At 38.2% G+C, this 26,206-nt stretch overlaps 1 protein-coding gene across 1 annotated transcript in view; it reads left to right on the top strand.

The window, feature by feature from the left end:
* The window catches only part of ANKRD17 (ankyrin repeat domain 17), a 163,520-nt gene that overhangs the window by 109,929 nt on the left and 27,385 nt on the right, over positions 1-26,206 (top strand). Inside the window, 4 exon segments of the mRNA XM_014529477.1 lie at positions 5,687-5,782; positions 7,038-7,154; positions 20,751-20,922; positions 22,040-22,490. Of these exon segments, the coding sequence (XP_014384963.1) occupies positions 5,687-5,782; positions 7,038-7,154; positions 20,751-20,922; positions 22,040-22,490 (836 nt within the window).

Raw genomic sequence — 26,206 nt, 5'->3', positions numbered from 1 at the left:
GGGAGCCCTCAGGGATGGGAGGCGACCCGCCGATCAAAGGAAGGCGATGCCCCCATCACACCTTTGCTGCTCCTCAGCCGGCCCTGGTTACCTGAGCCTCGGGCGGCCGTAGGTGGCTGAGGGGCTGAGGGGATTGGGGGCTCCGGAGGCAGGCACACGGCAAGGCTGGGCCCACCTCAGGCCTGGCCTTTCCACGCGCCTGCCACCCTGGTGGGGCTGAGGGGAGTGGGTGCCGCCATCTTGTGGCTGTGGGCACTGCCATCTTTAAAGGCATTGCAGTGAATTAGTGGCAGTCAATTAGCGTATTCCCTCTTTATTGGTTGTGGGCACTGCCATCTTTAAAGGCATGGCAGTCAGTTAGCGTATTCCCTCCTTATTGGATGTGGGCACTGCCATCTTTGAGGGCGGGGCAGTCAGCTAACATATTCCCTCCTTATTGGCTGTGGGCGCCGCCATCTTTGAGGGCAGGGCAGTCAGTCAGCCAGCATATTCCCTCCTTATTGGTTGTGGGCGCCGCCCTCTTTGAGGGCAGGGCAGTCAGTCAGCCAGCATATTCCCTCCTTATTGGTTGTGGGCGCCGCCCTCTTTGAGGGCAGGGCAGTCAGTCAGCCAGCATATTCCCTCCTTATTGGTTGTGGGCGCCGCCCTCTTTGAGGGCAGGGCAGTCAGTCAGCCAGCATATTCCCTCCTTATTGGTTGTGGGCGCCGCCCTCTTTGAGGGCAGGGCAGTCAGTCAGCCAGCATATTCCCTCCTTATTGGTTGTGGGCGCCGCCCTCTTTGAGGGCAGGGCAGTCAGTCAGCCAGCATATTCCCTCCTTATTGGTTGTGGGCGCCGCCCTCTTTGAGGGCAGGGCAGTCAGTCAGCCAGCATATTCCCTCCTTATTGGTTGTGGGCGCCGCCCTCTTTGAGGGCAGGGCAGTCAGTCAGCCAGCATATTCCCTCCTTATTGGTTGTGGGCGCCGCCCTCTTTGAGGGCAGGGCAGTCAGTCAGCCAGCATATTCCCTCCTTATTGGTTGTGGGCGCCGCCCTCTTTGAGGGCAGGGCAGTCAGTCAGCCAGCATATTCCCTCCTTATTGGTTGTGGGCGCCGCCCTCTTTGAGGGCAGGGCAGTCAGTCAGCCAGCATATTCCCTCCTTATTGGTTGTGGGCGCCGCCCTCTTTGAGGGCAGGGCAGTCAGTCAGCCAGCATATTCCCTCCTTATTGGTTGTGGGCGCCGCCCTCTTTGAGGGCAGGGCAGTCAGTCAGCCAGCATATTCCCTCCTTATTGGTTGTGGGCGCCGCCCTCTTTGAGGGCAGGGCAGTCAGTCAGCCAGCATATTCCCTCCTTATTGGTTGTGGGCGCCGCCCTCTTTGAGGGCAGGGCAGTCAGTCAGCCAGCATATTCCCTCCTTATTGGTTGTGGGCGCCGCCCTCTTTGAGGGCAGGGCAGTCAGTCAGCCAGCATATTCCCTCCTTATTGGTTGTGGGCGCCGCCCTCTTTGAGGGCAGGGCAGTCAGTCAGCCAGCATATTCCCTCCTTATTGGTTGTGGGCGCCGCCCTCTTTGAGGGCAGGGCAGTCAGTCAGCCAGCATATTCCCTCCTTATTGGTTGTGGGCGCCGCCCTCTTTGAGGGCAGGGCAGTCAGTCAGCCAGCATATTCCCTCCTTATTGGTTGTGGGCGCCGCCCTCTTTGAGGGCAGGGCAGTCAGTCAGCCAGCATATTCCCTCCTTATTGGTTGTGGGCGCCGCCCTCTTTGAGGGCAGGGCAGTCAGTCAGCCAGCATATTCCCTCCTTATTGGTTGTGGGCGCCGCCCTCTTTGAGGGCAGGGCAGTCAGTCAGCCAGCATATTCCCTCCTTATTGGTTGTGGGCGCCGCCCTCTTTGAGGGCAGGGCAGTCAGTCAGCCAGCATATTCCCTCCTTATTGGTTGTGGGCGCCGCCCTCTTTGAGGGCAGGGCAGTCAGTCAGCCAGCATATTCCCTCCTTATTGGTTGTGGGCGCCGCCCTCTTTGAGGGCAGGGCAGTCAGTTAGCATATTCCCTCATTATTAGATAGGATAATCACTCTGGTGGCAACATTGAAAGGTAGATATAACCCGTATAGGACATAAAAGCTACATTTTAAACCAGTCTGGTTCAGGGGATAGGACGTTGGCCCGTGGACGTGAGGGTCCTGGGTTCAGTTCCTGTCAAGGGCATGTACCTCAGGGACAGGCTCAGTTCCTCGCCCTGGTGAGGGTACGTGCAGGAGGCAGCCAACCGATGTGTCTCAGTCACATCAATGTTTTTCTCTCTTCTGTGTCGCTCTCTCTGTGTCTCTCCCCCTCCTTTCCACTCTCTAAAAAAATCAATGGAGGAATGTGCTCTGGTGAGGATTAACAAGAAAAATCATTTAAGTATAAAAAGTTGTTCTAAGTATTTTCCGAATCTAGGTATAATATTAATCTTGCACAAAATGTAAATCCAATGAAGAGTAACAAATTACTTGTTTATGAATATTTTCTTTTATTAGCACAACATATAAAAATTTACCTTAAATTGATTTTATATTTATCATTGACTTTCATTACTAAGAAAAAAGGAATTAAGCCCTGACTGGTTTTGCTCAGTGGGTAGAACATTGGCCCGCACACTGAAGAGTGGTGGGTTTGATTCCCAGTCAAGGGCATGTACCTGGGTGGCAGGTTCAATTCCCAGCCCCGAAACATCTCTCTCTCTCTCTCTTTCTCTCTCTCTCTCTCATCTCTCATCTCTTATCTCTCATTTCTCTCCTCTCTCTCTCTCTCTCTCACATCACTCTCTTTTACTCTGTCTAAAATTCAATGGGAAAAATATCCTCGGGTGAAGATAGTGAAAAAAGGAAATGAAGGGAGGGAGGGAGGGAGGAAGGGAGGGAGGTAGGAAGGGGAGGGAAGGAGAAGGAAAGGAAAGAAGAAAGAGAAAAAAAGTCATTAAATGAAAACCCAGCTGCTAGTATTAAAACTACTGAAAGTCAAGTATACTAATTCAGAATTAGGAATACATTTTGTGAAAGCAAGAGAAACTCTTTTCCTTTTTCTATAGTGCATAGTATAGAGCTGTGTATAAGTAATTTAATGATTTAGTTGATTTCTTAAATGCAGTTTCAGTTTGTTGCTAGGAAAATGAGATTAATATTTCAGGTATTATAATTTTGAGTTTTGTCATTATGAGGCATGTAGGTAAAATCCCTTGAAGATTCCAAAATATTTTATTGTATTAAAAACTTTTACTACATAAATTGCAATGTTGTATTAAAAACTTTTACTACATAAATTGCAAGAAATCATCTTTTTTGTTTTCATTACTCTCTCTGACTTTGGTTCTTTAGACGAGTGGTCGCCAACTGGTGGCGATTTGGTTGATTCAGAGGTCTGAAAGGTTGGCTGCTTTAGACCACATCTTCCCTGGATATTCTAGACCAGTGATGGCGAACCTCTGACACGCGTGTCAGAGGTGACACGCGAACTCATTTTTTTTGGTTGATTTTTCTTTGTTAAATGGCATTTAAATATATAAAAGAAATATCAAAAATATAAGTCTTTGTTTTACTATGGTTGCAAATATCAAAAAATTTCTATGTGTGACACGGCACCAGAGTTAAGTTAGGGTTTTTCAAAATGCTGACACGCTGAGCTCAAAAGGTTCGCCATCACTGTTCTAGACTATCTAGCCACTCACTATTTCTTTTTCCTTAGCAGTCAAACTTACTCTTTCTCACTGGCTACCTGACTCTTCTCCAAGCAAGTTAGCATATCATTATCAAATTAATCTTTCTAACCACTCCATTTTGTTAACATCAGTCTCAAGAACCTTTTTCTGTCTCCCCAGTTTCTGTAATACTCTGAAATCTACTTTTAGTTTGTTATTCAAAGCCACCACACTCTAGTGCTCTCAGAATTCATCTCCCTTTATGAGTCCCTAATGTGGAAAGTCTTCTTGCTTGGTCTTTTCTTGAGCCCTCTCTCTTACATCACCTTTGTTCTCATCTCAGGAATGCCCATGCCCCTCCTAATTTTTCTAAATGTACTCATTCTTTGGATATAGTTTAAATCTCCTCTTCAAAACCTCTTCCTATCCTATTTTAGCTCACATTGAGATGTAATCCCCTAAAAGTTGTAGAAGTTCTGCAATCCATTATCGTCATCATTCACTTTGACAAATATATATCTTTTTACTACTCTACTGTCTAAAATGCATATAACTTATCTTTCTAAATTAGACTTAGCTACTTAAGAACAGTGCTTATCTTTTATTAATTCCATTATTTTTGTAGTACCTACCATGTGCAACTGTAATGGTTGGGATATTACCTTATATAGCAGTGATGGCGAACCTTTTGAGCTCGGCGTGTCAGCATTTTAAAAAACCCTAACTTAACTCTGGTGCCATGTCACATACAGAAATTTTTTGATATTTGCAACCATAGTAAAACAAAGACTTATATTTTTGATGTTTATTTTATATATTTAAATGCCATTTAACAAAGAAAAATCAACCAAAAAAATGAGTTCGCGTGTCACCTCTGACACGCGTGTCATAGGTTCGCCATCACTGTTACATAGGGTGCAGCAGCTACTTTTTAAAGGAGTGATTTAATCAGGGAAGTAAAATTCACACATAAAGTCAGGTAACTATGAGTTGCCCCGTATAAATAATTTAAATACTGTAGAAGTCTTGGCAAGATATCAAACAATGATGCACATGGCATTTGAGCTATGCACTAAAAGATAAGGATAGTTTTAAAAGTTGCAGATGAAAAGAAATAAATGCAATTAGGAAGTATATGAAATATAAACAGCTGTTTATCCAGACTGGCTAACTTACAGGTGCTGTCTCAGAAAGCAGTAGTGTAATTGAAGAAAGTGGAAAGCCTTTTTGAATGTTGGTCTGAACATTTTGAACTTAGTGGACAGTGTTATAGTGAATAATATAATCATGGCTCATGTTTTAGGAAAGTGTTTTATTTCTTTCACACTACCTAATACTACCTAATACAGAGCTATGCTTTCAGTTTTTATCTGAAAGAACAAAATTTATATTTCTACTCTTTTAACACTTAGAATTGAACAGAATGTTCATTTTTATTTCATTAGCTAGAAAAAAAAATGATGAGTATTTTTTTCTTTCAGACATATTCTCATTTCTTCATATTGATTTTTGGGTTTGGTTTTTTATTTAAATTATTTAGAGTAATTTAGATCTTAAGTCAGGTTATTCTCTGTTTTTTTGTTTTTTGTTTTTTTGTAGAGTAAGATGAGAATGAACAGTGTAAATTTAATTTATTAGAACCAAAGCCTGTTTTTCATTTATAGTGAAAAAAATACCCAATTAAGTCTTCATTTTGTAGCTTGAATGCCAAAGAAATCTTACATAAGACAAACTGCAGCCCTACTCAGTTTGTCTCTGGTTAGAGTGTCAGCCCTAGGATTTGAAAGGTCTCAGGTTTGATGGCACGTACCTTGGTTGCAGGCTCCGTCTGGGGCACACATAGGAGGCAACCAAATCGATGTGTCTCTCACATTGTTGTTTCTGTCTCTCTCCCTCCCTCCCACTCTCTCTAAAAACTCAATGGAAAAAATATCCTCAGGTGAGGATTAACAATAACAACAAAAAAGACAGACTAGATTTACTGAATTCTTTTAGTGTGTGTTTTAAATCTGACATTAATATCTATTCTCTAGGGTCATGTGAAGGTGGTGCGCTACTTAGTCAAAGAAGTCAATCAGTTTCCATCAGATTCTGAATGCATGAGATACATAGCAACCATCACTGATAAGGTAATGTGTTGATCAAATTCATCCCACTATATGAGCTAGGGATTTTATTTAGTTTTATATACATATATCCCACACTAAGAAAAAAGTCTTAGTTTGAGCAGTAATGTGTGCTGTATAGCAATTTTCATTTATCTATTATTTGGGAATGAAGTATGCTGTTTAAGAGACTCTTAGGATTATTTATTTAATCTAATGAAGTAGTAAAATATTATTTGTGATCGATTTACTTTTTTAAAAAAAATACTAAACTAATTTTATGTGAACACTAAACAGTTAAAGCAAATGTTATTATTCATTAGTATTATAATCTATATATGTGTATCCAGACTGATAATATATTCAGAAATTAACAAGCCCAGTGGATTTTTTAAATACATAAACACAAATAAACATAGTACCTTTAATTGTGGGAAGAAAATTTTAATGTCTTAAACATGATATAAAAGTGGGAGTAACTGTCATCTTAAGAATGAACTGGTTAGGATTATTAGAGATTTAATTGAGGTCTTCCCCTTGTGCCATTTTTATTTTTAGTTTATAAGACGTACTCTGGAAATCCAAAGAGGTCAATACATATAAAAATGTCTATTATATTTTCTCAGCAGTTTTTACCTAAGAGTGAGCAGATTTTCATCATAGGTTTTATTTAACTTTCACTGTCTTGCCTGCCTCTAGATTTCTCTGATAATTAACACTCCTGGGTACCACTAGGTTTTTTGGAGGAGAGAGGAAGATTAAAATTAAGGCTTTTTGTTTTTATAGGGAAATAGTCCTTTCCTGATAAAAAGTGTTCTGAGAATGAAACCACTGAGAAAAATTTGTAATATATATGCCTTCGACATTTCATCAGTGATTCTTGAACATAAGGTTTTGGCAACAAAGCTTAAATATGTGACAGTTGTTATCAGTTAAGCACTTCACAGAATTTTAAATCTGTTTTCTTGATTAACATTGACCATTTCCTTAAGTCTATTAACCAGCTGATATAAATTATTACACTTCCATTTGCTGTATGATTTATATTCGATTTATAGGAGTAAATAATTTTACTTTCCAAAGTACCAGTCAAATTTATATTATTTTGAAAAACATTAGAGGCTCTTTCTTGTGTATTTTTATTTGCATTATGTTTTGCCTTACCACTGATCTTAATAGCTTATGTTCATTCAATGAAGTACCTTAATTAATATTTTAATGTTTTCATTAAACATTAATTATTTTTTGAGACTGGAAACATCTTGATTTTTTATTTTAGGAGATGCTGAAGAAGTGTCATCTTTGTATGGAATCAATAGTACAAGCCAAAGATAGACAGGCTGCTGAAGCAAACAAAAATGCCAGTATTTTATTAGAAGAGTTAGACTTGGAAAAGGTAATGATAACCTTTACATGTGAAAATACCTACTTTTTTCCCTTTCTGCTATATTCCCTTTAGTTTGTAATCCTTTTTAAATGTTTCATTTGGTTGCTTTTGCTTTAAATTATGTACATGGTTTTCCCTCCAAGTTTGGCTCAGAGAGAATTAAGAGTATTTTAAATGTCATTAAATGAATTTTCTTTGTAATCAAATTATAGGAATTGCATTGACCTGGAAGTCAGAAAACCTAGCTGCTAATGCAGCTTTAGTCTTATCTCAACTAATGAGCTCTTAATCCCCATCCAAACCTATACTTCAAAGATCTTAGACCTTGTAATTTGTTGACCATATATTTACTAGAAGTACCAAATGCAGTACTGAGGCATAACCAACTAGTGAAATACATCTTGGTGGAATGTTTAATGAGTATATTTTTTAAATGGGTGAATTCTCATGTACTTTTCTCTTTCAGGCAGACTACATCATTTCCGTCTTCCCAAGGGGAATATAATACTCCAAACAACATATAGTTTGGGCAGTTCCATAGCTCCTTCTTTACTCCCCCTTCCTATCATTAACACTGTCCTCAAGAATGTAATAGAAATAGTAATCATGCAGGAAATTTATAAAGGATAGTGATAATCACAACCTTTTGGATTTGAGTCAGGCCCATTTTTACTATTATATTTGCAGACTTTGTTACACTATATATTTCATTATTTCATTTTGCATAAAGAAAATATGGCCCTGGCTGGTTTGGCTCAGTGGGTAGAGCATTGGCCCACAGAGTGAAAGGTCCTGGGTTTGATTCTGATCAAGGGCATGTACCTTGGTTGCAGGCTTGATCCCTGGCCCTAGTTGGGTCTCATGCAGGAGGCAAGGAATCAATGTGTCTCTCTCATCATTGGTTTCTTTTCTTTCTTTTTTTTTTGTTTTGTTTTGTTTTGTTAATCCTCACCCCAGGATATTTTTCCATTGATTTTTAGGGAGAGTAGAAGAGAGAGGGAAAAACAGAGACTTTTTAATCACAAAAGGATGCCCTGGCATGTTGTAGGTACTCAATAAATATTTGATGAACAATTAAATCTTTACATATTAAATGTAAATTAAATATTTTTTTCAATCCTCATCCCATATGAGAGAAACACATCCATTGGTTGTCTCCTGCAGGCTATCTGACCAGGGCCCAGGCATGAGAGGAGCCTGCAACCAAGGTATGTGCCCTTGACCCGAACTGAACCTGAGACCTTTTGGTCCACCGGCCCACGTTCTATCCACTGAGCCAAGTCGGCTAGGGCTATCATTGATGTTTGTATCTCTCTCTCTGTCCCTCTCCCTTTCTCTCGGAAATTAATAAAAATAAAGAAAATATGAAGTATTCTAAACACTTTATTCTAATTTAAGTGTGAAAATATCCAGTTATTTTCTGGAAAAATTTATTTAATATTGGGTATTCTTCATTTTAAAACTTTCTGATTTAGATTCTGATCAAACAAAAGTTAGCTTTTTGGCTAATTTGAAGTTTTTTTTAAAAAGCCCATTGAGAGTAATTATTATGAAAAATACTGTAACTGTTACTTGACCTATTTTCGCATTCATTTATTAAAAATCTTTATTGTTGAAAGTATTACATTATGTCCCCTTTTTCTCCCATTGGCTCCCCACCTGGCCCCCACCCCAGGCCTCCACAACCCTATTGTCTGGGTTATGCATATATGCATAAAAGTTCTTTGGTAGATCTCTCCCCATCCCCCTTCACCCCCCTACCCCCACCTTTCCTCTGAGATTTGACAGCCATTTCTTTCATTTTTGTGAATCTAAAAAACATTTTTTCTATAGCTGAACATAGACATCTATTTTTAAATAAAATCTTTATTTTTCTCATACCTTTGATCATACATTAAATACATTTAGAATTTATTGCATACATATGGATTACAAAGTAGGAAGAAGCTTTATTGTCTATTCTCAATCAACTTCATTGTTTTTTCTTTATTACAATATTGTGTTCAGTTTAAACTGTGAAATATGCAAAGATGACTAAAGAAAAACATAGGCATCATAAGTTAATCCTTACACCTCTCTGGTCTTCTTTTTTTATTCCTTTCTTTTGGTCACTTTGCTCCATCCATTGTCCATCCTTTTTTTGCCCTTGCTGTGCCTTCTGCCTTGAATGTCTCATGCAGATGCCTTATATTTTATTCTCCCTTCCACAAATACTCTTCTTACTCTTGTAACTTATTTTTGCTTTCAAACATTCTAAATGTTTTATTTAGTTATTTTGTTTATCTCTCCCACTAGAATGTATGCACCACAAAAGGATGCCTTGCATGTTGTAGGTACTCAATAAATACTTTTTAAGAAAATCATGCAAGCCCTAGCTCAGAGGTGGGCAAACTTTTTGACTCGAGGGCCACAATGGGTTCTTAAACTGGACTGGAGGGCCGGAACAAAAGCATGGATGGAGTGTTTGTGTGAACTAATATAAATTCAAAGTAAACATCATTACATAAAAGGATACGGTCTTTTTTATTTTTTAGTTTTATTCATTTCAAACGGGCCGGATCCGGCCCACGGGCCGTAGTTTGCCCAAGGCTGCCTAGCTGGTTTGGCTCTATGGATAGAGCATTGACCGTTGGACTAAAGGGTTCAGGGTTTGATTCCAGTCAAGGGCACATGCTGGGTTGTCAGGCTCCATCCCCAGTAGGGGGCGTGAAGGAGGCAGCCAATCAATGATTATCTCTCATCATTGATGTTTCTAGCTCTCCCCTCTCCCTTCCTCTCTGAAATCAATCAAAAAAATAAAAAAATCATGCAAGCCCTGGCCAGTGTAGCACAGTTGGTTGGGCAATGTCCCATGCATCCAACAGTTGCCGGTTCACTTCCCAGTCAGGGCACATGCCCAGGTTGCATCTGATCCTTAGTGAGGGTGTGCAGGAGGCAGCCGATAATTGTTTTGCTTTCACATCGAAACACTCTTTCTCTCTCTCTCTAAAACTCAATAAAAAAAATCCTAAAAAGGAATTGTGCAAGCATATTATTGTAATACTTGCTTTTTCCCCTCTCAGTAACTGATGGATATTTGTCAAATGATAGTGATTTAAATAACTGCAGAATATATCCCATAGTAAGTTTGTTTCCAGCTTTTTATCACTACAAAAAATGTTGCAATAAACATCCTTATGCATACTTTCTTATATTTTGGTGCTTTTATATTTACAGAGTAAGTTTCTTCTCTTGGGCCAATATGTTTTAAATTTGATACTTTCAGAATATTTTCTTACTCTACCATCAACAATACATCAGTGTCAATGTCTTGAATTCTTTTTTTTTGATCCTCACCCGAGGATATTTTTCCATTGATTTTTTTTTTTTAAGAGAGAGAATGGAAGAGAGGGAAAGACAGAGAGAAATATCTATGTGAGAGAAACACATCAATTGGTTGCCTCCTGCATGAGCTCTGACCAGGGCCTGGGCCGGGGAGGAGCCTGCAACCAGGTATGTGCCCTTGGCCTAAACCCGGGACCTTTTGGTTCCCAGGCTGATGCTTTATCCACTGCACCAAATCGGCTGGGGCTTGAATTCTTGCCAACATTTACTTGATGTTCATGCTTTCAAGAACCTCAGATTTAAAGCAAGTCAAAAGGAATTTTCAAATTACACATGTTTCTATCATATTAAACCTTAAAGGTGATAAATAATTTTTAATTATAAATTAATTAAACGTTAAGTTGATTCATATGCACTGATACTTTATAAACAATTTTGAATGGGGGTGGTACATAAAATTCTAAATTATGGAGAAGGTTCTATAATTTCAGTATTTCTATTTGAAGAATGACCAGATTGGGATCTGATAGGGTTTGGTTCATTATTTTTTAGTTATGACTTACTTCTAGGAAAATAATACTTGGCTTTTGAAAGACAGTACATTTTGGCTCCACCATTTCTGATTTAGAGACATCACTGGAGTTGGTCTTATTTGGTCTAAGCTGAATTTCTACATGGGTAACTTATTGCTTATATAAAAGTGTTTTTTTGACCAGCCTAATTTGAAAATTTTGGTTAATAGATTTGTAAGAACTGCTGCTGAGGATGCTCCCCATTATATTTACCAGATTCATTTCCTCATCATTATTCAGCAAACATTTATTTACTGAGCATTTACTATGTGGCAGAGTCTCCACTTTGGAACAGTTCATCCTGTTGAACTATGGAATTTTCAGTTTATTGCTTGTTCTCTTAGGACATTAACAACTAGGTTTTGTTCTTGGCTGTTAGAACCCTTAGTCGATATTGTTGGTTTGCATTTTTGATATTTGTTTCACGCTTCCACTTTACTACTTACTGTTGCTCTTCCTACCTTTTCTTTATAAACATTCATAGCCTTTTAGGGAGAAATGTGGGGTATATTTTTAAAATATTTGTACTATATATTTTCAGGGTTTTTTTTTTTGCCATTACCTAAAGCTATTAATATGCCCATCCCACAATCTCAATTTTATACATTTCATTCTCTGATTGAGCTTCCTATCTTTTCAGTTTTACTCCCTCTAGAATTCTACCTCCCATAATCCTGGCAATACTCTGCTTACCAATAAAATATAGGATCCATTTATCCTACCACCCTTCATAGTTCCTTATTCTTTTCTTTCTCCTTATTCTCATCTGTACCCTAGTAACTAAATGTGTGTAGAAAAACAACATTCAACCTTGATGACTAATTTTACTTTAAATGTGTGACAGCGAACCCTTCAATGCTGCCCAAGAGTCATTCTGTATTCCCCTAGTTTGGTTCATTCTCCCAGCCACTATTTATTAATTTCTTCTTTAGCCTCTGGCTTTGAGTACATCCTCTTCTTCATTTTCACTTGATGACCTAGCATCCTACATCAGTGATAAAACTGAAGTATCAGAAAACTGCTAAGACTTATCCCACCCCATCTACCCACCCTGTACCCATATACTTTCTACCAGTTACTAAATAAACTTTGTAACCAGTCCCTGCATTTGGTCTCTCTTGCAAAACACTGGTGTAGCAATTATCTTTTCTATGTCATTTATCCCCCACTCCTGGATTATTCTCATCACCACACAAGCTTATTTATTCCATTTAAAAAAACAACAACACTGTTTCTTCCAATCCTCATTCTCCCCAATTTTTAGTTACAAACCCATTTTCTTTGCTCCTCGTGTCTAATCTTCAATTCTTTCTTTCTCTTGAATCTACTCCTGCTATGTTCTCACTCCCACAATTCCACCAAAATAAACTACTTTTATGGTCTTCAGTGACTTTCATGTAGCTGAATCCAGTGATTACTACTCTATCCTTATCACTTTCTTTATTTCGCTTTCATTATAATACCTGTCTGCTCTGCTTGTTCCTCCTTGTCTCCCCTCTTAGTTGGTGAGCCCCTTAGCTCATTACATGATCTAGTTTATTCACTGGTCATTTCATCCTACTTCTTAGCTTTAAATACATACCAGCTGATCCCTAATTTGTATCATTAGCCCAGACACCTTCCCTAAACACTATTTTCGCATATCCAACTTGCTACCCAACATGCCCATTTGGATACTTAAAATAAACCTTTCATACGGGTATCCTTAACTCACAATTCTGTCTTGTAATTGCTCAGGCTAAAAACCTTGAAGTCATTGTTGATTTCTGTCTGTTCTCTAATGTGTTGGAAAATCTTGTTACCTTTGCCTTAGAACTACGTATATCTAGAATCTTAATCACTTTTCATCACTCCTCACCCTGGTTGAAGTCATTAACATCATTTCTTACATGTATTACCTCAGTAGTTAACTGGTCTCCCAGATTCCATTATTGCTCTTTATTCTCTCTTCAGTGCTTAGAGTAATCCTCTTACATCATTTAAATCAAATCATCACTCTTCTTCTCAAAACCCTCACAGAATAAGAAGATCAAGCCCTGACCGGTTTGGCTCAGTGGATAGAGCGTCGGCCTGCAGACTCAAGGGTCCCGGGTTCGATTCCTGTCAAGGGCATGTACCTTGGTTGCGGGCACATACCCAGTGGGGAGTGTGCAGGAGGCAGCTGATCGATGTTTCTCTCTCATCAATGTTTCTAACTCTCTATCCCTGTCCCTTCCTCTCTGTAAAATCAATAAAATATATTAAAAAAAAAAAAAGATCAATTCTTTAAAACACCTGCCAGGCCTTAGGTGAACAAGCCCCCTAATACTCTTGACAGTCCTTTTTTACTATTCTGAGCTACACTGGCCTACTTGAACATTGCAGACCTACTTGAAAATACAACTTATGCACTGGCTGTTTTCTTTGCCTGAAATGCTGCATACCTTTTAGATGTTTGCTTAAACTTCACTTTCATGAGGCTTACACTGATCACCCTGTTTAAAATTAAAACCCCTTGCCATAGCCAGTTTTTCTTAGTGGTTAGAGTGTCAGCGTGCGGACTGAAGGGTCACAGGTTCTGTTCCAATCATAGGCACTTACCTTACCTTGGTTGCAGGTTCCCCAGGCCCAGTCAGGGCACCTGTGCAACCATCGATGTGTCTCTCTCGTATCAACATTTCTGTCTCTGTGTCTTTCATTCTTAAAAAAAAAAAAAAAAATCCAGTGGAAAAAATATCCTCAGGTGAGGATTAACTGTTTCCATATACACACTTCTTTTCCCCCTGTTCTAGTATTCCTGTTTTACATTGTACGTAACACCTCTTTAAAAACTAGGTACAGTGGGCATTTTTTGCATATGTAAATACAGCCACTGTGGATGGAACATATTTGTGGAGGGAAATATTATGTTGTTGCTCACATATACCGTGTAGTTAGGCCTACCAAGGTTGCGTCTGTACCAAACATGTACATGCTCTTTTTTCTTGTAATTATTTTCTAAAAATTACAGTTAAACAACTATTTACATAGCATTTACATTGTATTGATTATAAGTCATCTAGGGATGATTTAAAGTATACAGGAGGATGTGTGTAGGTTATATGCAAATACTAAGCCATGTTATGTAAGGGACTTAAGCATTCTCAGATTTTGTTACCTGAGGTGGTGTGTGTGTGTGTGTGTGTGTGTGTGTGTGTGTGTCTGTCATGGAACCAATCCCCCATGAATACCGAGGGACAACTGTAATGTTTTTTATGATTATCGTCTGCATACCCCCCCACCCCCAATTAAATGTTAGCTTCTTCAGCTTCATGAGGGCAGGGATAGTTTTGTTTAGTTTACTGAAGAGTTTTAAGAGACCTGAACCATGCTGAGTACATATAGGTTATCAATAAATTCTTGTTTGATTTTGCTCCTCACATTTTTATCTCTTTTCTGTTGATATCACTTCCCATTATTCAGAAATGAACTCTTGTTGTCATTTCCATCTTCTCACTTATCTTACTTCCCATTCCCTACATTCACTTAATGACTTAGTGTTGTAAATTAACTAAATCCAGTGCCTGAAACAGTAACCCCCCTACATATTAACTGTATTGATGTCATCATCATCATTTTTACTGAGCTTTGGCAATTTCTGTATTAGCTTCTGTTCCATCCTCTTGAGTCATCTCTTCTCATTATTGCAGTAGGCTTCTTAACAGTCTCCCTTTTAAATAACTAGCTTTGCCTCTGTCACTTTTTGCCTTCATTCTAATCCTTCATCCTAGTGTAATTCTTTCACAGTTCCCTTAGTTTTCTAATACGCAGGTGGGATTGCCTCACTCCCTCTACAGAAGACCTCCCTTCTCTTCATTATCTACATGGGACATTCCGAACATTCAGGTTCTCCTATCTTAATTTTCCAGATCCATCATTCACTATGGTTTTCTACTCCTCACATATCTCATTCACTTTCATATATCTACATTTTTGTGCAGGTGGTATTTCTTTAGTCTGGATTACCTCTTCCTAAATTCTTACGTTCTCATTTTTAAAATCTTAACTCTTAAATGGTACTTTGTTCCTGATTCCTCACTTAAAGGGCAACAACCCAGCTGGTGTTTTTTCCTTTTCCACAGTAAGATTATTCTACAACTTGACTCTTCAAAGCCTCTACCCTCCCCCCACATACTCCTAATCCCCAGTAAGTGAAATGAGGCCCAGGCAGGTTTCTTGTGAACAAATTAGGATGTAGACTAAATATCTTACTGTTTTCCTGTACCTCCAGACTTATTTGAATCTTAATGGTTTTATTCTGTTTGTTTTCTTTGGGATCTTGTATCAGTTTTTACCACCTCCCCCATACTCCTTTATCTTTATCTTGAGTATCTGCTATTTCATCAAGTACTACCCTCTGCCTACAACTTAAGGTAACTATCCTAATGAAACTTTACCTCAAACTTAGTATTTTATTTCCTTCTCCAAATATTTTAAGAGAATAATCTTATTGACTCTGTTACCAGAAAGGGGACCTGGCTCTGAGTGGATCTGCCTAGGGCCAGCTAGTAAAGTGTGAGTTCTTGGCTTCGTACAAAAAGTAAAATCACAACACAATCCAGGTGAATTTTAGAGGACTAGTATTAAAGCTGGGGGCAGTGAAACAAGGAAGGGCTGGGGAAATGAGCCTGGGCTGATCTGCTTTGGTTCACTAAGAAGTCAGAGAAAAGGGGGTCTTGGGGACAAGAGCAGGGGATTTGCCCAGGATGAACTGCCACTGCCCCTTGCTGCCCTGGTTGCAAGCCTTGTGGGGTCCTTTAGAGTTTAGGAGATGGTGCCTATGGGGAAAGAACGGGGCGGGGCGGGGGTGCTGTGGGGCACGGGCATGCTCCTCGGAGGGAGAGCATGCTCTGTGCTGGACCTTGGTTTTGGGGGGTTTTAAAGGCTGGGCATTTAGACTGACAGGTGTGGCTCAGTAGTTAGAGCGTTGGTCAAGGGCAGGTACCTGGGTTGCAGGATAGATCTGGCCCAGATGTTTCTCTCTCTGTCCCCTCCCCCCACTAAAAAAAAGGCTAGGCGTTAAGGGGAAGTCTTAGGAGAGGATCTCAATAGAATATTCATCATCTTTATGCTGATATACCAAAATGAGGTTTATTATCTTCATCTGTCATTGGGTGTAGTTAGCAAGTGGCACTTACTGGTTTCTGCTGTCTCCCTGAGTAGCCTGATTGTTTACCCTGGTTGGGGAGAAGTGCAAACCATTTACTCTTAGGGAAAATAGGATTTAATAGATGGCTGAAAACTGCAGTTTAGCTCTCTGTTTCCCTATTCTACTTATCCTGGCTTATTAGCCTTTTTCAACTCTACTCTTTATATTTTTAATCCTCAATCCAGGATCATTTGCCTGCTCCCCCATTATTCCAATGAACTGTGGCAGAGATCACCAGTGCCATCTTTACTGCCCAGTCCTGTTACCTCTTTTCAGTTCTTTGATACTTTGTGATTTGCCTTCCTTCATGAAACTTTTCTCATTGAAGCTGCTTTCTTCTGATTGTCTTCCTGTGCCCTATTAAGGCCTTCTATAGTTTCATTTATTCTCCCTCTTACATATTGGATATTCTCCCCCTTCCTCCTCAGGCACACATAATTGTACACTTGTATAGTTATAATTTCTTCCTTTCAGTAATCTCATTTAATTCATTAAATTCAGCTACAACCTACAAATTTATGATGCCTCTTAAATCTGTATCTATCTTGTCTAATTCTTAAGTTTTAGAGAGCGCCATGCCTTTGCAGCCATAGTCTCAGGTCTCTCCCCCAAAAAGAGTTTCACTAGGACCTCTGAATATGTGCCCCATTTTTTAGTGAGTCCAAAGTTAGTAAGATCTATGAGGTTGTCAGAATACTAGCTTTAGAACTTCAAAATTGAGAAACAAGAAAGGCTTAGCCCTAAGGCTGAACTATAAAAGTTTGGTATCTAGGCTCTTCCTGTTGCCAGAGGGCTAGCTTTCACTGAACTCTTTAAAGCTAGAGGCATTAGCATACCTGAGATATAGCCACACCCCAACACTAAGACCTGCCCTGGCCCATCACTCCCACATCTTGGCTACCTGGGCTTAGATGAAAGCTTGCTTTCTGATTTAAACTTGTCTATTTTTGAAAAGTTCTTCCTGGGAGCAGGAGTGGAATAGAGGGGGCCAATGGGGGGAAAAGGGGACATCTGTATACTTAACAACAATAAAGATAAATTAAAAAATAAAAAGTAAATGGAAGATGTATCCAATAAAAAAAAATTCTTTCCCTCCCTTGAATAGTAATTACAATTATCTCCTGCCACTGGACAAATTTAAAAATCCAGCCCACAAAAACTACCCATCCTGACCTAGTCAAAAGTCAAACTTCACTTGTTATTTTGATCCCCCAAAAGCTATTTCCTGTACCTTTCTCAAAGTTTTTCTGTTCATACAGACATAATATAGCTTAAAATATGTATTATTCCCAACTGAATTGGAGAGGCTTTATATCTACAGCCTCAGTCACTTTGAAAATATTTTTCTGCCACACCCTTCACCCCCACTTCCACTTTTCCTCTTCCCCTGGCACTTACCCATTCTTTCTATAAAAATCAGAGCAAAACAGGACAACAGCCTCCCTCACTGGAGTTCAGGCGGAGAAAGCATTTTTCCTGAGGACCAACGGTAGCCCCACTAAAGCAATGAGCTGAGTCAGCACATGCTCAGTTCCTTCTTTTAAAACCACCAATCATATATAACTCCTCCTCCCAGACAGTGACCTAGGGAGTGAAAGTCACCAAGCAATTACTGTTTTCTTCTTAGTCCTTTTGAAAAGTCAAAAGTTCCTCTCCCCTTCTTCAGACTGGAGTTTCTAGAGGCCCACCAAAAATTTCTAGGGGTGCTACTAAGACAATTTCTACAATTTCAACTTCCATTTGTATTCTTTCCTGAAGTCTATCTGCCTGAAAAAGTATCAGTTTTCTACAGATTCTCCTGAACTGTTTTCCTTTTCAGGAATAAAAGTCTTATCTCTACCCCCAAAGAGAATGTAATTATGGTGCATTGCCCTAGGGTGTAAAAACTTAAAAGCTGTGCAAAACCTTTCGGACTCCTAACTGGGATAATTTGAAAAGGCAGGGTGAGCCCTAGCTGCTTTGGCTCAGTGGATAGAATGTTGGCCTGTAGACTGAAGGGTCCCAGGTTCAATTCCGATTAAGGGCACATACCTGGGTGTAGGAGGTGGGCAGGAGGCAGCTGGTCATTGATTCTCTCTCATTATTGATGTTTCTAACTCTCTCTCCCATCTCCCTTCCTCTCTGAAATAAGTTTTTTAAAAAATTAAAAGAAAAAGAAAAGGCAGGATGAGTATCTAGCAAAAGACTTAAAGAATGAAGTTAGACATTTTCTGATGAAAAATAATGTTGATTTGGCTTATGAACTTGTCTTTGAGCTCTGGTTTCATTAGTTAGGACATTGGGATATTTTCCATAAACTGAGTATCATTGTTTTGACATCTAATATTTAAAATATAAAATATACAGAATGCTAGGTTATGGGCAGGGAGTACCTTTTTTTTAGTTTGAAAACATCTGTAAGAGTATATACAAACAAAGGAGTTTGAAGGTTTTTCCCACTTTATGAACCAAGGAGAAAAATGGAATAGTTAAAATAGCTTATTAAGAGATATTATTGGACTTTGAAACTTATGCTTAACTTTTTTTACTTATGAAAGTAATATGTACTCATTTTGACAAATAGAAACAACATACAGATATATAAAGTAAAATTAAAAGTCGCCATCTTCCAGCTACCCCTCTCCAGTCCCACTCTCTAGAGATAGTCACTAGTAAGCCTTTGATATTTATCCTTAGTGGGGTTGTTTTTTGTACTTCTACAAATAGACTCACATGGGGGTGGCCTTCCCCTATAAATGGGAGAATTTGTCTGCACTGTGCCTTTTTTTCCTCTCCTAACAAATGTGAATTGTGAGCATTTCCCCAAGTATATATTTAGATACTTTTCATGGCTGCCTAATATTCGGTGAAGGTGTGTTGTTAATTTGTCCCCACCATTTGATGGATTTACCTTTTTTTTTTTTACTGCCATTATAATTAATTTTACGGTGGACATTATTGAACCTATATCTTTTCACCAGAGACAGTCATTTTATGAAGAATAAATTCTTAGGATAAGCAGTTTGTAATTTTCATAGGAGGTTTCCAAATTACGTTTCCTAAAATGTAAATATATATACCCATAGCAGTATAGGAAACAACTTATTTTCCAAAGCTTATGCTGATATATGATATCTTTTTTATTCTTGCCAAATTAATGAACAACACATGCTATGGGTATATGTTTAGCGATTAGGAAGCTACATATTTCTTTATCATTCACCCATTTTAAAATTAGATTTTTATCATTAATTTCATTTTGATCCTTTGAAAATATTTTTCTATGAGTATATTGTAGGATAGGAAGAAGCTAAGAAAATTCCAGGACAAGCAGAATAGGGAAACTAAAATCCTATCTTCCCTAAACCAAGGATTCTTACCAGTAAAAGGTTTTTACTTCTTCCCAACCCAGAGGGTAAATAGCTTAAATCACAGAACTCAGGAGACAAAAGAGAAATTAGTGTCATTTGCCAACCACACCCAAGGACAGACAAATTAAGAGAATAAATCTCACTTTTTGGTTCATCAGCATAAAGTTGATGAATATCCTCCCTTAAGACCTCCCCTAAATGCCAGCTTTTAAAACCAATGGAAAGGAAGACCCCAATAAGCTTTCCCTCTAGTGAGTATGCCCATGCCATTCCCGTGCCCCTCTTTCCCTCCCACAGGCTCCTATCTCCTAAATTCCAAGGAACCTCAGGAGACTGAACCAGGGAAGCAATTGGCAGTGGCAGCTCTTCCCAGGCTAACCCCATGAACCTGTCTCCAAGGCTCTCTTTTCTCTGACTTCCCTGTAAGCCAAAGCGACCCAGCCTAGGTTCTTCTGTTGCTTCTTCTATGCCCTTCCTTATTTCACTGTCCTGAGTGTGTTTTGCTGAAGACAATAAATTCTTGCTTGCTTTTCTACACTTTGACTCGTGATTGAAATCTTTCCTTCAAGAAGATAAGAACCCAGGTCTTGTCAATTCCCCGGTAACAATATCTTTTTTATTTTTGCCAAATTAACAAATAATACATGGTATCTTGCTATTTTTATTCTTTTTTTAAATCCTCACTTGAGGATATTTTCCCATTGATTTTTAGAAAGTACGGAAGGGAGGGAGGAGGGGGAGAGAGAGAGAGAGAGAGAGAGAGAGAGAGAAACATAAATCGGAAAGAGACATCGATTGGCCACCTCCCACACGTGCATAACCTGGGCCATGGAGCAAACCTGCAACTGAGGTCTACGTGCCCTTGGCTGGGAATTGAGCCTAAGAGACCAGTTGGTGTGCAGGCTCTAACCACTGAGAACACAGTCCGGGGCACCCATTTTAAAATTAGATTTTTATCATTAATTTGATCTTGAGTCTTTAAAAATACTTTCTCTTTACAGTGATTAGAGTATGATCTCAATCAAATAATGAATTAAGCTATATGAATTTTACAGTGATTAGAGTATGATCTCAATCAAATAATGAATTAAGCTATATGAATTTTATGATATCCCAGTTTTCATGATAACATAGACCAATTTTTTTCCATGGTAAATTCCAGTGTTGTTCTGTTTTATTGATCCTTTAACAGTTAAGAGAAGAAAGCCGGAGGCTGGCTTTGGCTGCCAAAAGAGAAAAGCGAAAGGAGAAGAGAAGAAAGAAAAAGGAAGAACAAAGAAGAAAACTAGAAGAAATTGAAGCAAAAAATAAAGAGAACTTTGAACTCCAAGCTGCTCAAGAAAAAGAAAAGCATAAAGTTGAAGGTATTTTTCTCTACAAACCATCTTATTTGTTTCATATAATACATTGTATTGAAAATTATATTTTTACAATATCAGTAACTTAGGTAAAATTAGATTTCTAAATTAATAAGCCCTTAAAGTATTTATGTGCTATTTTTATTTATAGACTTCTCTCTAGCTTTTTTTATTATGAAGATAAATTAAAATGATAAAACACCTGAATACACTTTACCTAGGTTTTAATAAAAGTAAGCATTTTACCCATTTACTTCAATTTCTTTTCCTCTAAATATGCATACATATTTTTTCTAAGCTATCTGAAAGTAAATTGCAGACATTATGACATTGTACCTATAAAACTTCAACATACACCTGACATTTGCTTACATAATCGTACTACCTAAAAAAAATTAACAGTAATTTGGTAATATTATCTATAATCCAGACCATATTCAGACTTTTCTCAAATGAGGAAATTATTTTTAAAGAGGTTCTAGTTAAAGATTATTTGAGATGATATTCTGAAGAAGAACCATCACTGCTAAATTACCAAATATGTATGCAGTGTGTGTGTGTGTGTGTGTGTGTGTGTGTGTGTGTGTATTCTACCTCCTCTAGCCTTTTAATTTGAAAAAAATTTGAACTAAAGAAATGTTTAAGGATTAGTATGTTGAACACCTGAATATCACCTAGATTGTTATAACGTTTTGGTACATTTGTTTATCTTTTTTCCTCTTTTTTTGAACAGTTTGCATGTAAGATGTATGTATCATGCGAAATCGCCCCTAAAGACTTGATTATGTATTTCCCAGAAAAACGACATATTTTACATAACCACAATAACATTATAACATCCAAGAAATTTAATTATATAAAACATTCAATATACAGTATATACTCACATTTATAAAATTGTCCCCCAAATAATTCTTACACTTGCCTATTATGCATTGTTTAGGACTTAGAGACATAGAATAGATCAGTCATATTTATCTCCTTATGATGAATGCTGGAATGCCTGATGACTTTATGTCTAATAGAAGCAAATAACTCCTGGTTTTCTTTCTTCAAGTGCTTAAAGATAAATATATTCTAAGAATTCTTAGAATTTGCTAATTCATTATTGGTACTTTTACAGATGAGCCTGAAGTCTTGACAGAGCCTCCAAGTGCCACAACCACTACTACTATAGGTATATCTGCAACCTGGACAACTTTGGCAGGTTCCCATGGTAAAAGAAATAATACCATAACTACAACCAGTTCAAAGAGGAAAAACAGGAAAAATAAAATGACTCCAGAAAACGTTCAAATTATATTTGATGATCCACTACCAATCTCATACAGTCAGCCAGAGAAGGTGAACGGAGGAGAGTCAAAAAGTAGCAGTACCAGCGAGAGTGGGGACAGTGATAACATGAGGATTTCCAGCTGCAGTGATGAAAGTAGTAACAGCAATAGCAGCCGAAAGAGTGACAATCATTCACCTGCTGTGGTTACTACCACTGTGACCAACAAGAAACAGCCATCAGTTCTGGTTACATTTCCAAAGGAGGAGAGAAAATCTGTTTCTGGCAAGGCTTCAATAAAGTTAGTTCCAATTTTTATTTTTATAATTTATAGTATCATGAAATGCTTGTTGCTAAATTTTTTTTATAAATCCAGTAAAGAACAGCAGAACAAGAATTTGCCTTTGTTTTGACAACACAATTTCATTTGATTTGAAAAATATGCTACATTTTAGATTTTATATTAATGAGAGATAAAATTATTTTTACAATGTAATTTATTCATTTTGTTAAACTTAGCCCATAAAAAGTATTGATTATGGGTACTCAGTGATTATTATTGTGATTAAACTCCTCTAAATTTTAACTCTAGATAGCATCTTTTTTGTTGTTAATCCTCACTGGAGGATATTTTTCCATTGATTTTTAGAGAAAGTGAAAGGTTGGGGGTGGAGAGAGTGAAAAACCACCTCCAGCATGCACATGCCCCAACTGGGGGAAAAGGGCAAACTCTAAATGGAAGTATATACCTTTGACCGGGAATCGAACCAACAACCCTTAGGTGCTCAGGCTGATGCTCTAACCACTTACCACACTGACCAGAGCTATTTTTTCCTTTTTTTTTGCTCAGTCCCTACCCCACCAACATCTGTCAGCCTGCTCTCTATGAGTCTCTCTCTGTTTTGCCTATAAGTTCATTTTGTTCATTAGATTCCACATATGAGTGAAATTATATTCTACTTGTCTGTCTCTGACTGGCTTATTTCACACAGTGGTCAGCAAACTGGCTTGCGAGCCACATGTGGCTCTTTGGCCCCTTGAGTGTGGCTCTTCCACAAAATACCGACTTCTGCACATGGGCCACGAAGTTTCAGTCGCACTGTACGTGCGCGCCCGCACGTGGTATTTTGTGGAAGAGCCACACTCAAGGGGCCAAAGAGCCGCATGTGGCTCGCGAGCCGTGGTTTGCCGGCCACTGATAATGCTTTCCAGGTTCATCTTTGCTGTTGCCAAGTGTAAGGTTAGCTTTTTATGGCCAAGTAGTAGTCCATTGTGTAAATATACCATAGTTGTTTTTTTATCCACTCATTTACTGATGAACACTTGGGCTGCTTCCAACTCTTGGCTATTGTAAATAATGCTGCAGTGAGCATAGGTGTGCATATATTTTTTGAATTAGTGTTTCAGGTTTCTTTGTATAAATTCCCAGATGTGGAATCGCTGGGTATTAAGGCAGTTTGTTTTTTTTAATTTTTTTACATAACTCCATACAGCTTTTCACAGTGGCTGCACCAATCTGCATTCCCACTAACAGTACACGAAGGTTCCCTTTTTTTCACATTCTGGCCAACACTTGTTTGTTGGTTTATTGATGACAGCCATTCTGACAGGGGTAAGGTGCTATCTCCTTATGGTTTTAATTTGCATTTCTCTGATGATTAATGACCTTGAGCATCTTTTCATGGGTCTATTTGCCTTCTGTATATCCCTTTGGAGAAGTGTCTGTTCAAATCTTTTGCCCATTATTTAATTGGATTGTTTTTTATGTGGCCAGCTGTATAAATTCTTTATAAATTTTGGGCTATTAACCCATTATCAGATATATCGACAAATATGTTCTCCCATTCAGTGGGTTGTCTTCTCAGTTTGTTGAAGGTTTCCTTGCTATGTAAAAACTTTTTAATATGTTGTAGTCCCCTTTGTTTAAATTTTTTCTTTTGTTTTTCCTTACCCTAGGACCGTGGTCGGCAAACTGCAGCTCTTTGGCCCCTTGAGTGGGGCTCTTCCTAAGCCTTATGAGTACCCTAATTAAGTTAATAACAGTGTACCTACCTATATAGTTTAAGTTTAAAAAATTTGGCTCTCAAAAGAAATTTCAGTCGTTATACTGTTGATATTTGGCTCTGTTGACTAATAAGTTTGCCGACCACTGCCCTAGGAGATATATAAGAAAAAATGTTGTTATGAGAAATGTCCAAGATTTTACTGCCTATGTTTTCTTCTAGGATTTTTATGGTTTCAAGTCTAACATTTATCTTAAAACCATTTTGAGTTTATTCTTGTGTATGGTGTAAGAAGGTGGTCTAGTTTCATTTTTTTCATGTATCTGTCCAATATTTCCAGTACCATTTATTGAACTGATTATCTTTACCCCACTGTATATTTTTGCCTCCTTTCTTAAATATCGACCATAGCCCTGGCTGGTGTGTCTCAGTGGTTAGAATATCGGCCCGCGCACCAAGGGGTCTCTGGTTCGATTCCTGGTCAAGGGCACATACCTGGGTTGCAGGTTCGATTCCTGCTCTGGTATGGGTACATGGGGGAATCAACCAATCTATGTATGGAAGTCTCTCTCTATCTTTCTCTAATTCTCCCACTCTACTCCATCCCTGCCCCTCCCTTCCACTCTCTAAAATTCAATGTAAAAATATCTTCAGGTGAGATTAACAAAACAAAAAGCATTCATTGATTGTAAAGATGTGGGTTTATTCTGGACTCTATATTCTGTTCCATTAATATATGTGTCTGTTTTTATGCCAGTACCATGCTATTTTGATTACTATGTCCTTGTACTATAGTTTGATATTAAGTAGCATGATTCCTCCAACTTCGTTGTTCTTTCTCAAGGTTGCTGTTGCTGTTTGGAGTCTTTTGTGGTTCCATATAAATTTTTGGAATATTTATTCTAGTACTGTGAAATATGCCATTGGTATTTTGATAGGAATTGAGTTGAATCTATAGATGATTTTGGATAGTATGGACATTTTAGTGATGTTAATTCTTTTAATCCATGAACATGATATATGCTTCTACTTGTTTGTTTGTATCTTCTTCAGTTTCTTTCTTGAGTGTCTTATAGTTTTCTGAGTACAAGACTTATATCCTTGGTTAAATTTATTTCTAGGTATTTTAGTCTTTTTGAAGCAATTGTGAATGGGAATGTTTTCTTAGTTTCCCTTTCTGATAGTTCATTATTGATGTATAAATATGTGCCACTGATTTCTGTATATTTATTTTGTATCTTGGTGGAATCTTTAGGTTCTATATACACAGTATCATGTCATCTGCAAATAATGACAATTTTAATATTTTCCAATTTGGATTCCTTTTATTTCTTCTTCTTGTCTGATTGTTGTGGATAGGATTTCTAGTACTATGTTGAATAAGAATGGTGAAAGCAGGCATCCCTGTCTTATTCCTGATCTTAAGGGAAACACTTCTAGTTTTTGTCCATTGAGTATGATGTTGGCTGTGGGTTTGTCATATATGACCTTTATTGTGCTATGTTCCCTCTATTCCCACTTTGCTGAGAGATTTTATCATAAATGGTTGCTGGATTTTATCAAATGCTTTTTCTGTGTCTGTTGATATGATCATGTGGTTTTATCTTTCATTTTGTTTAAGTGGTGTATCCCATTTACTGATTTACCGATATTTTATCAACCTTGCATCTCCAGAACAAATCCCACTTGGTTATGGTTTATGGTCTTTTTAATATGTTGCTGGATCAAGGTTGCTAATATTGTGTTGAGGATTTTATCATCTCAGTTTATCAGGGATATTGGCCTATAATTTTCTTTCTTTGTAATGGCTTTGTCTGGTTTTGGAATTATAGGATAATGCTGGCCTCATAAAATGAGCTTGGGACTCTTCCATCCTCTTGAATTTTTTTAATAGTTTGAGAAGGATAGGTGTTAGTTCTTTGAATGTTTGGTAAAATTCATCTGTGAAGCCATCTGGTCCAGGAGTTTTGTTTATTGGGAGGTGTTTTATTTTTATTTTATTTATTTATTTTTT

This window comes from Myotis brandtii, unplaced genomic scaffold (genome assembly GCF_000412655.1).
Source record: "Myotis brandtii unplaced genomic scaffold, ASM41265v1 scaffold681, whole genome shotgun sequence".
NCBI classification, from domain to species: domain Eukaryota; kingdom Metazoa; phylum Chordata; class Mammalia; order Chiroptera; family Vespertilionidae; genus Myotis; species Myotis brandtii.
This window is presented reverse-complemented; position numbering and strand designations above follow the sequence as displayed.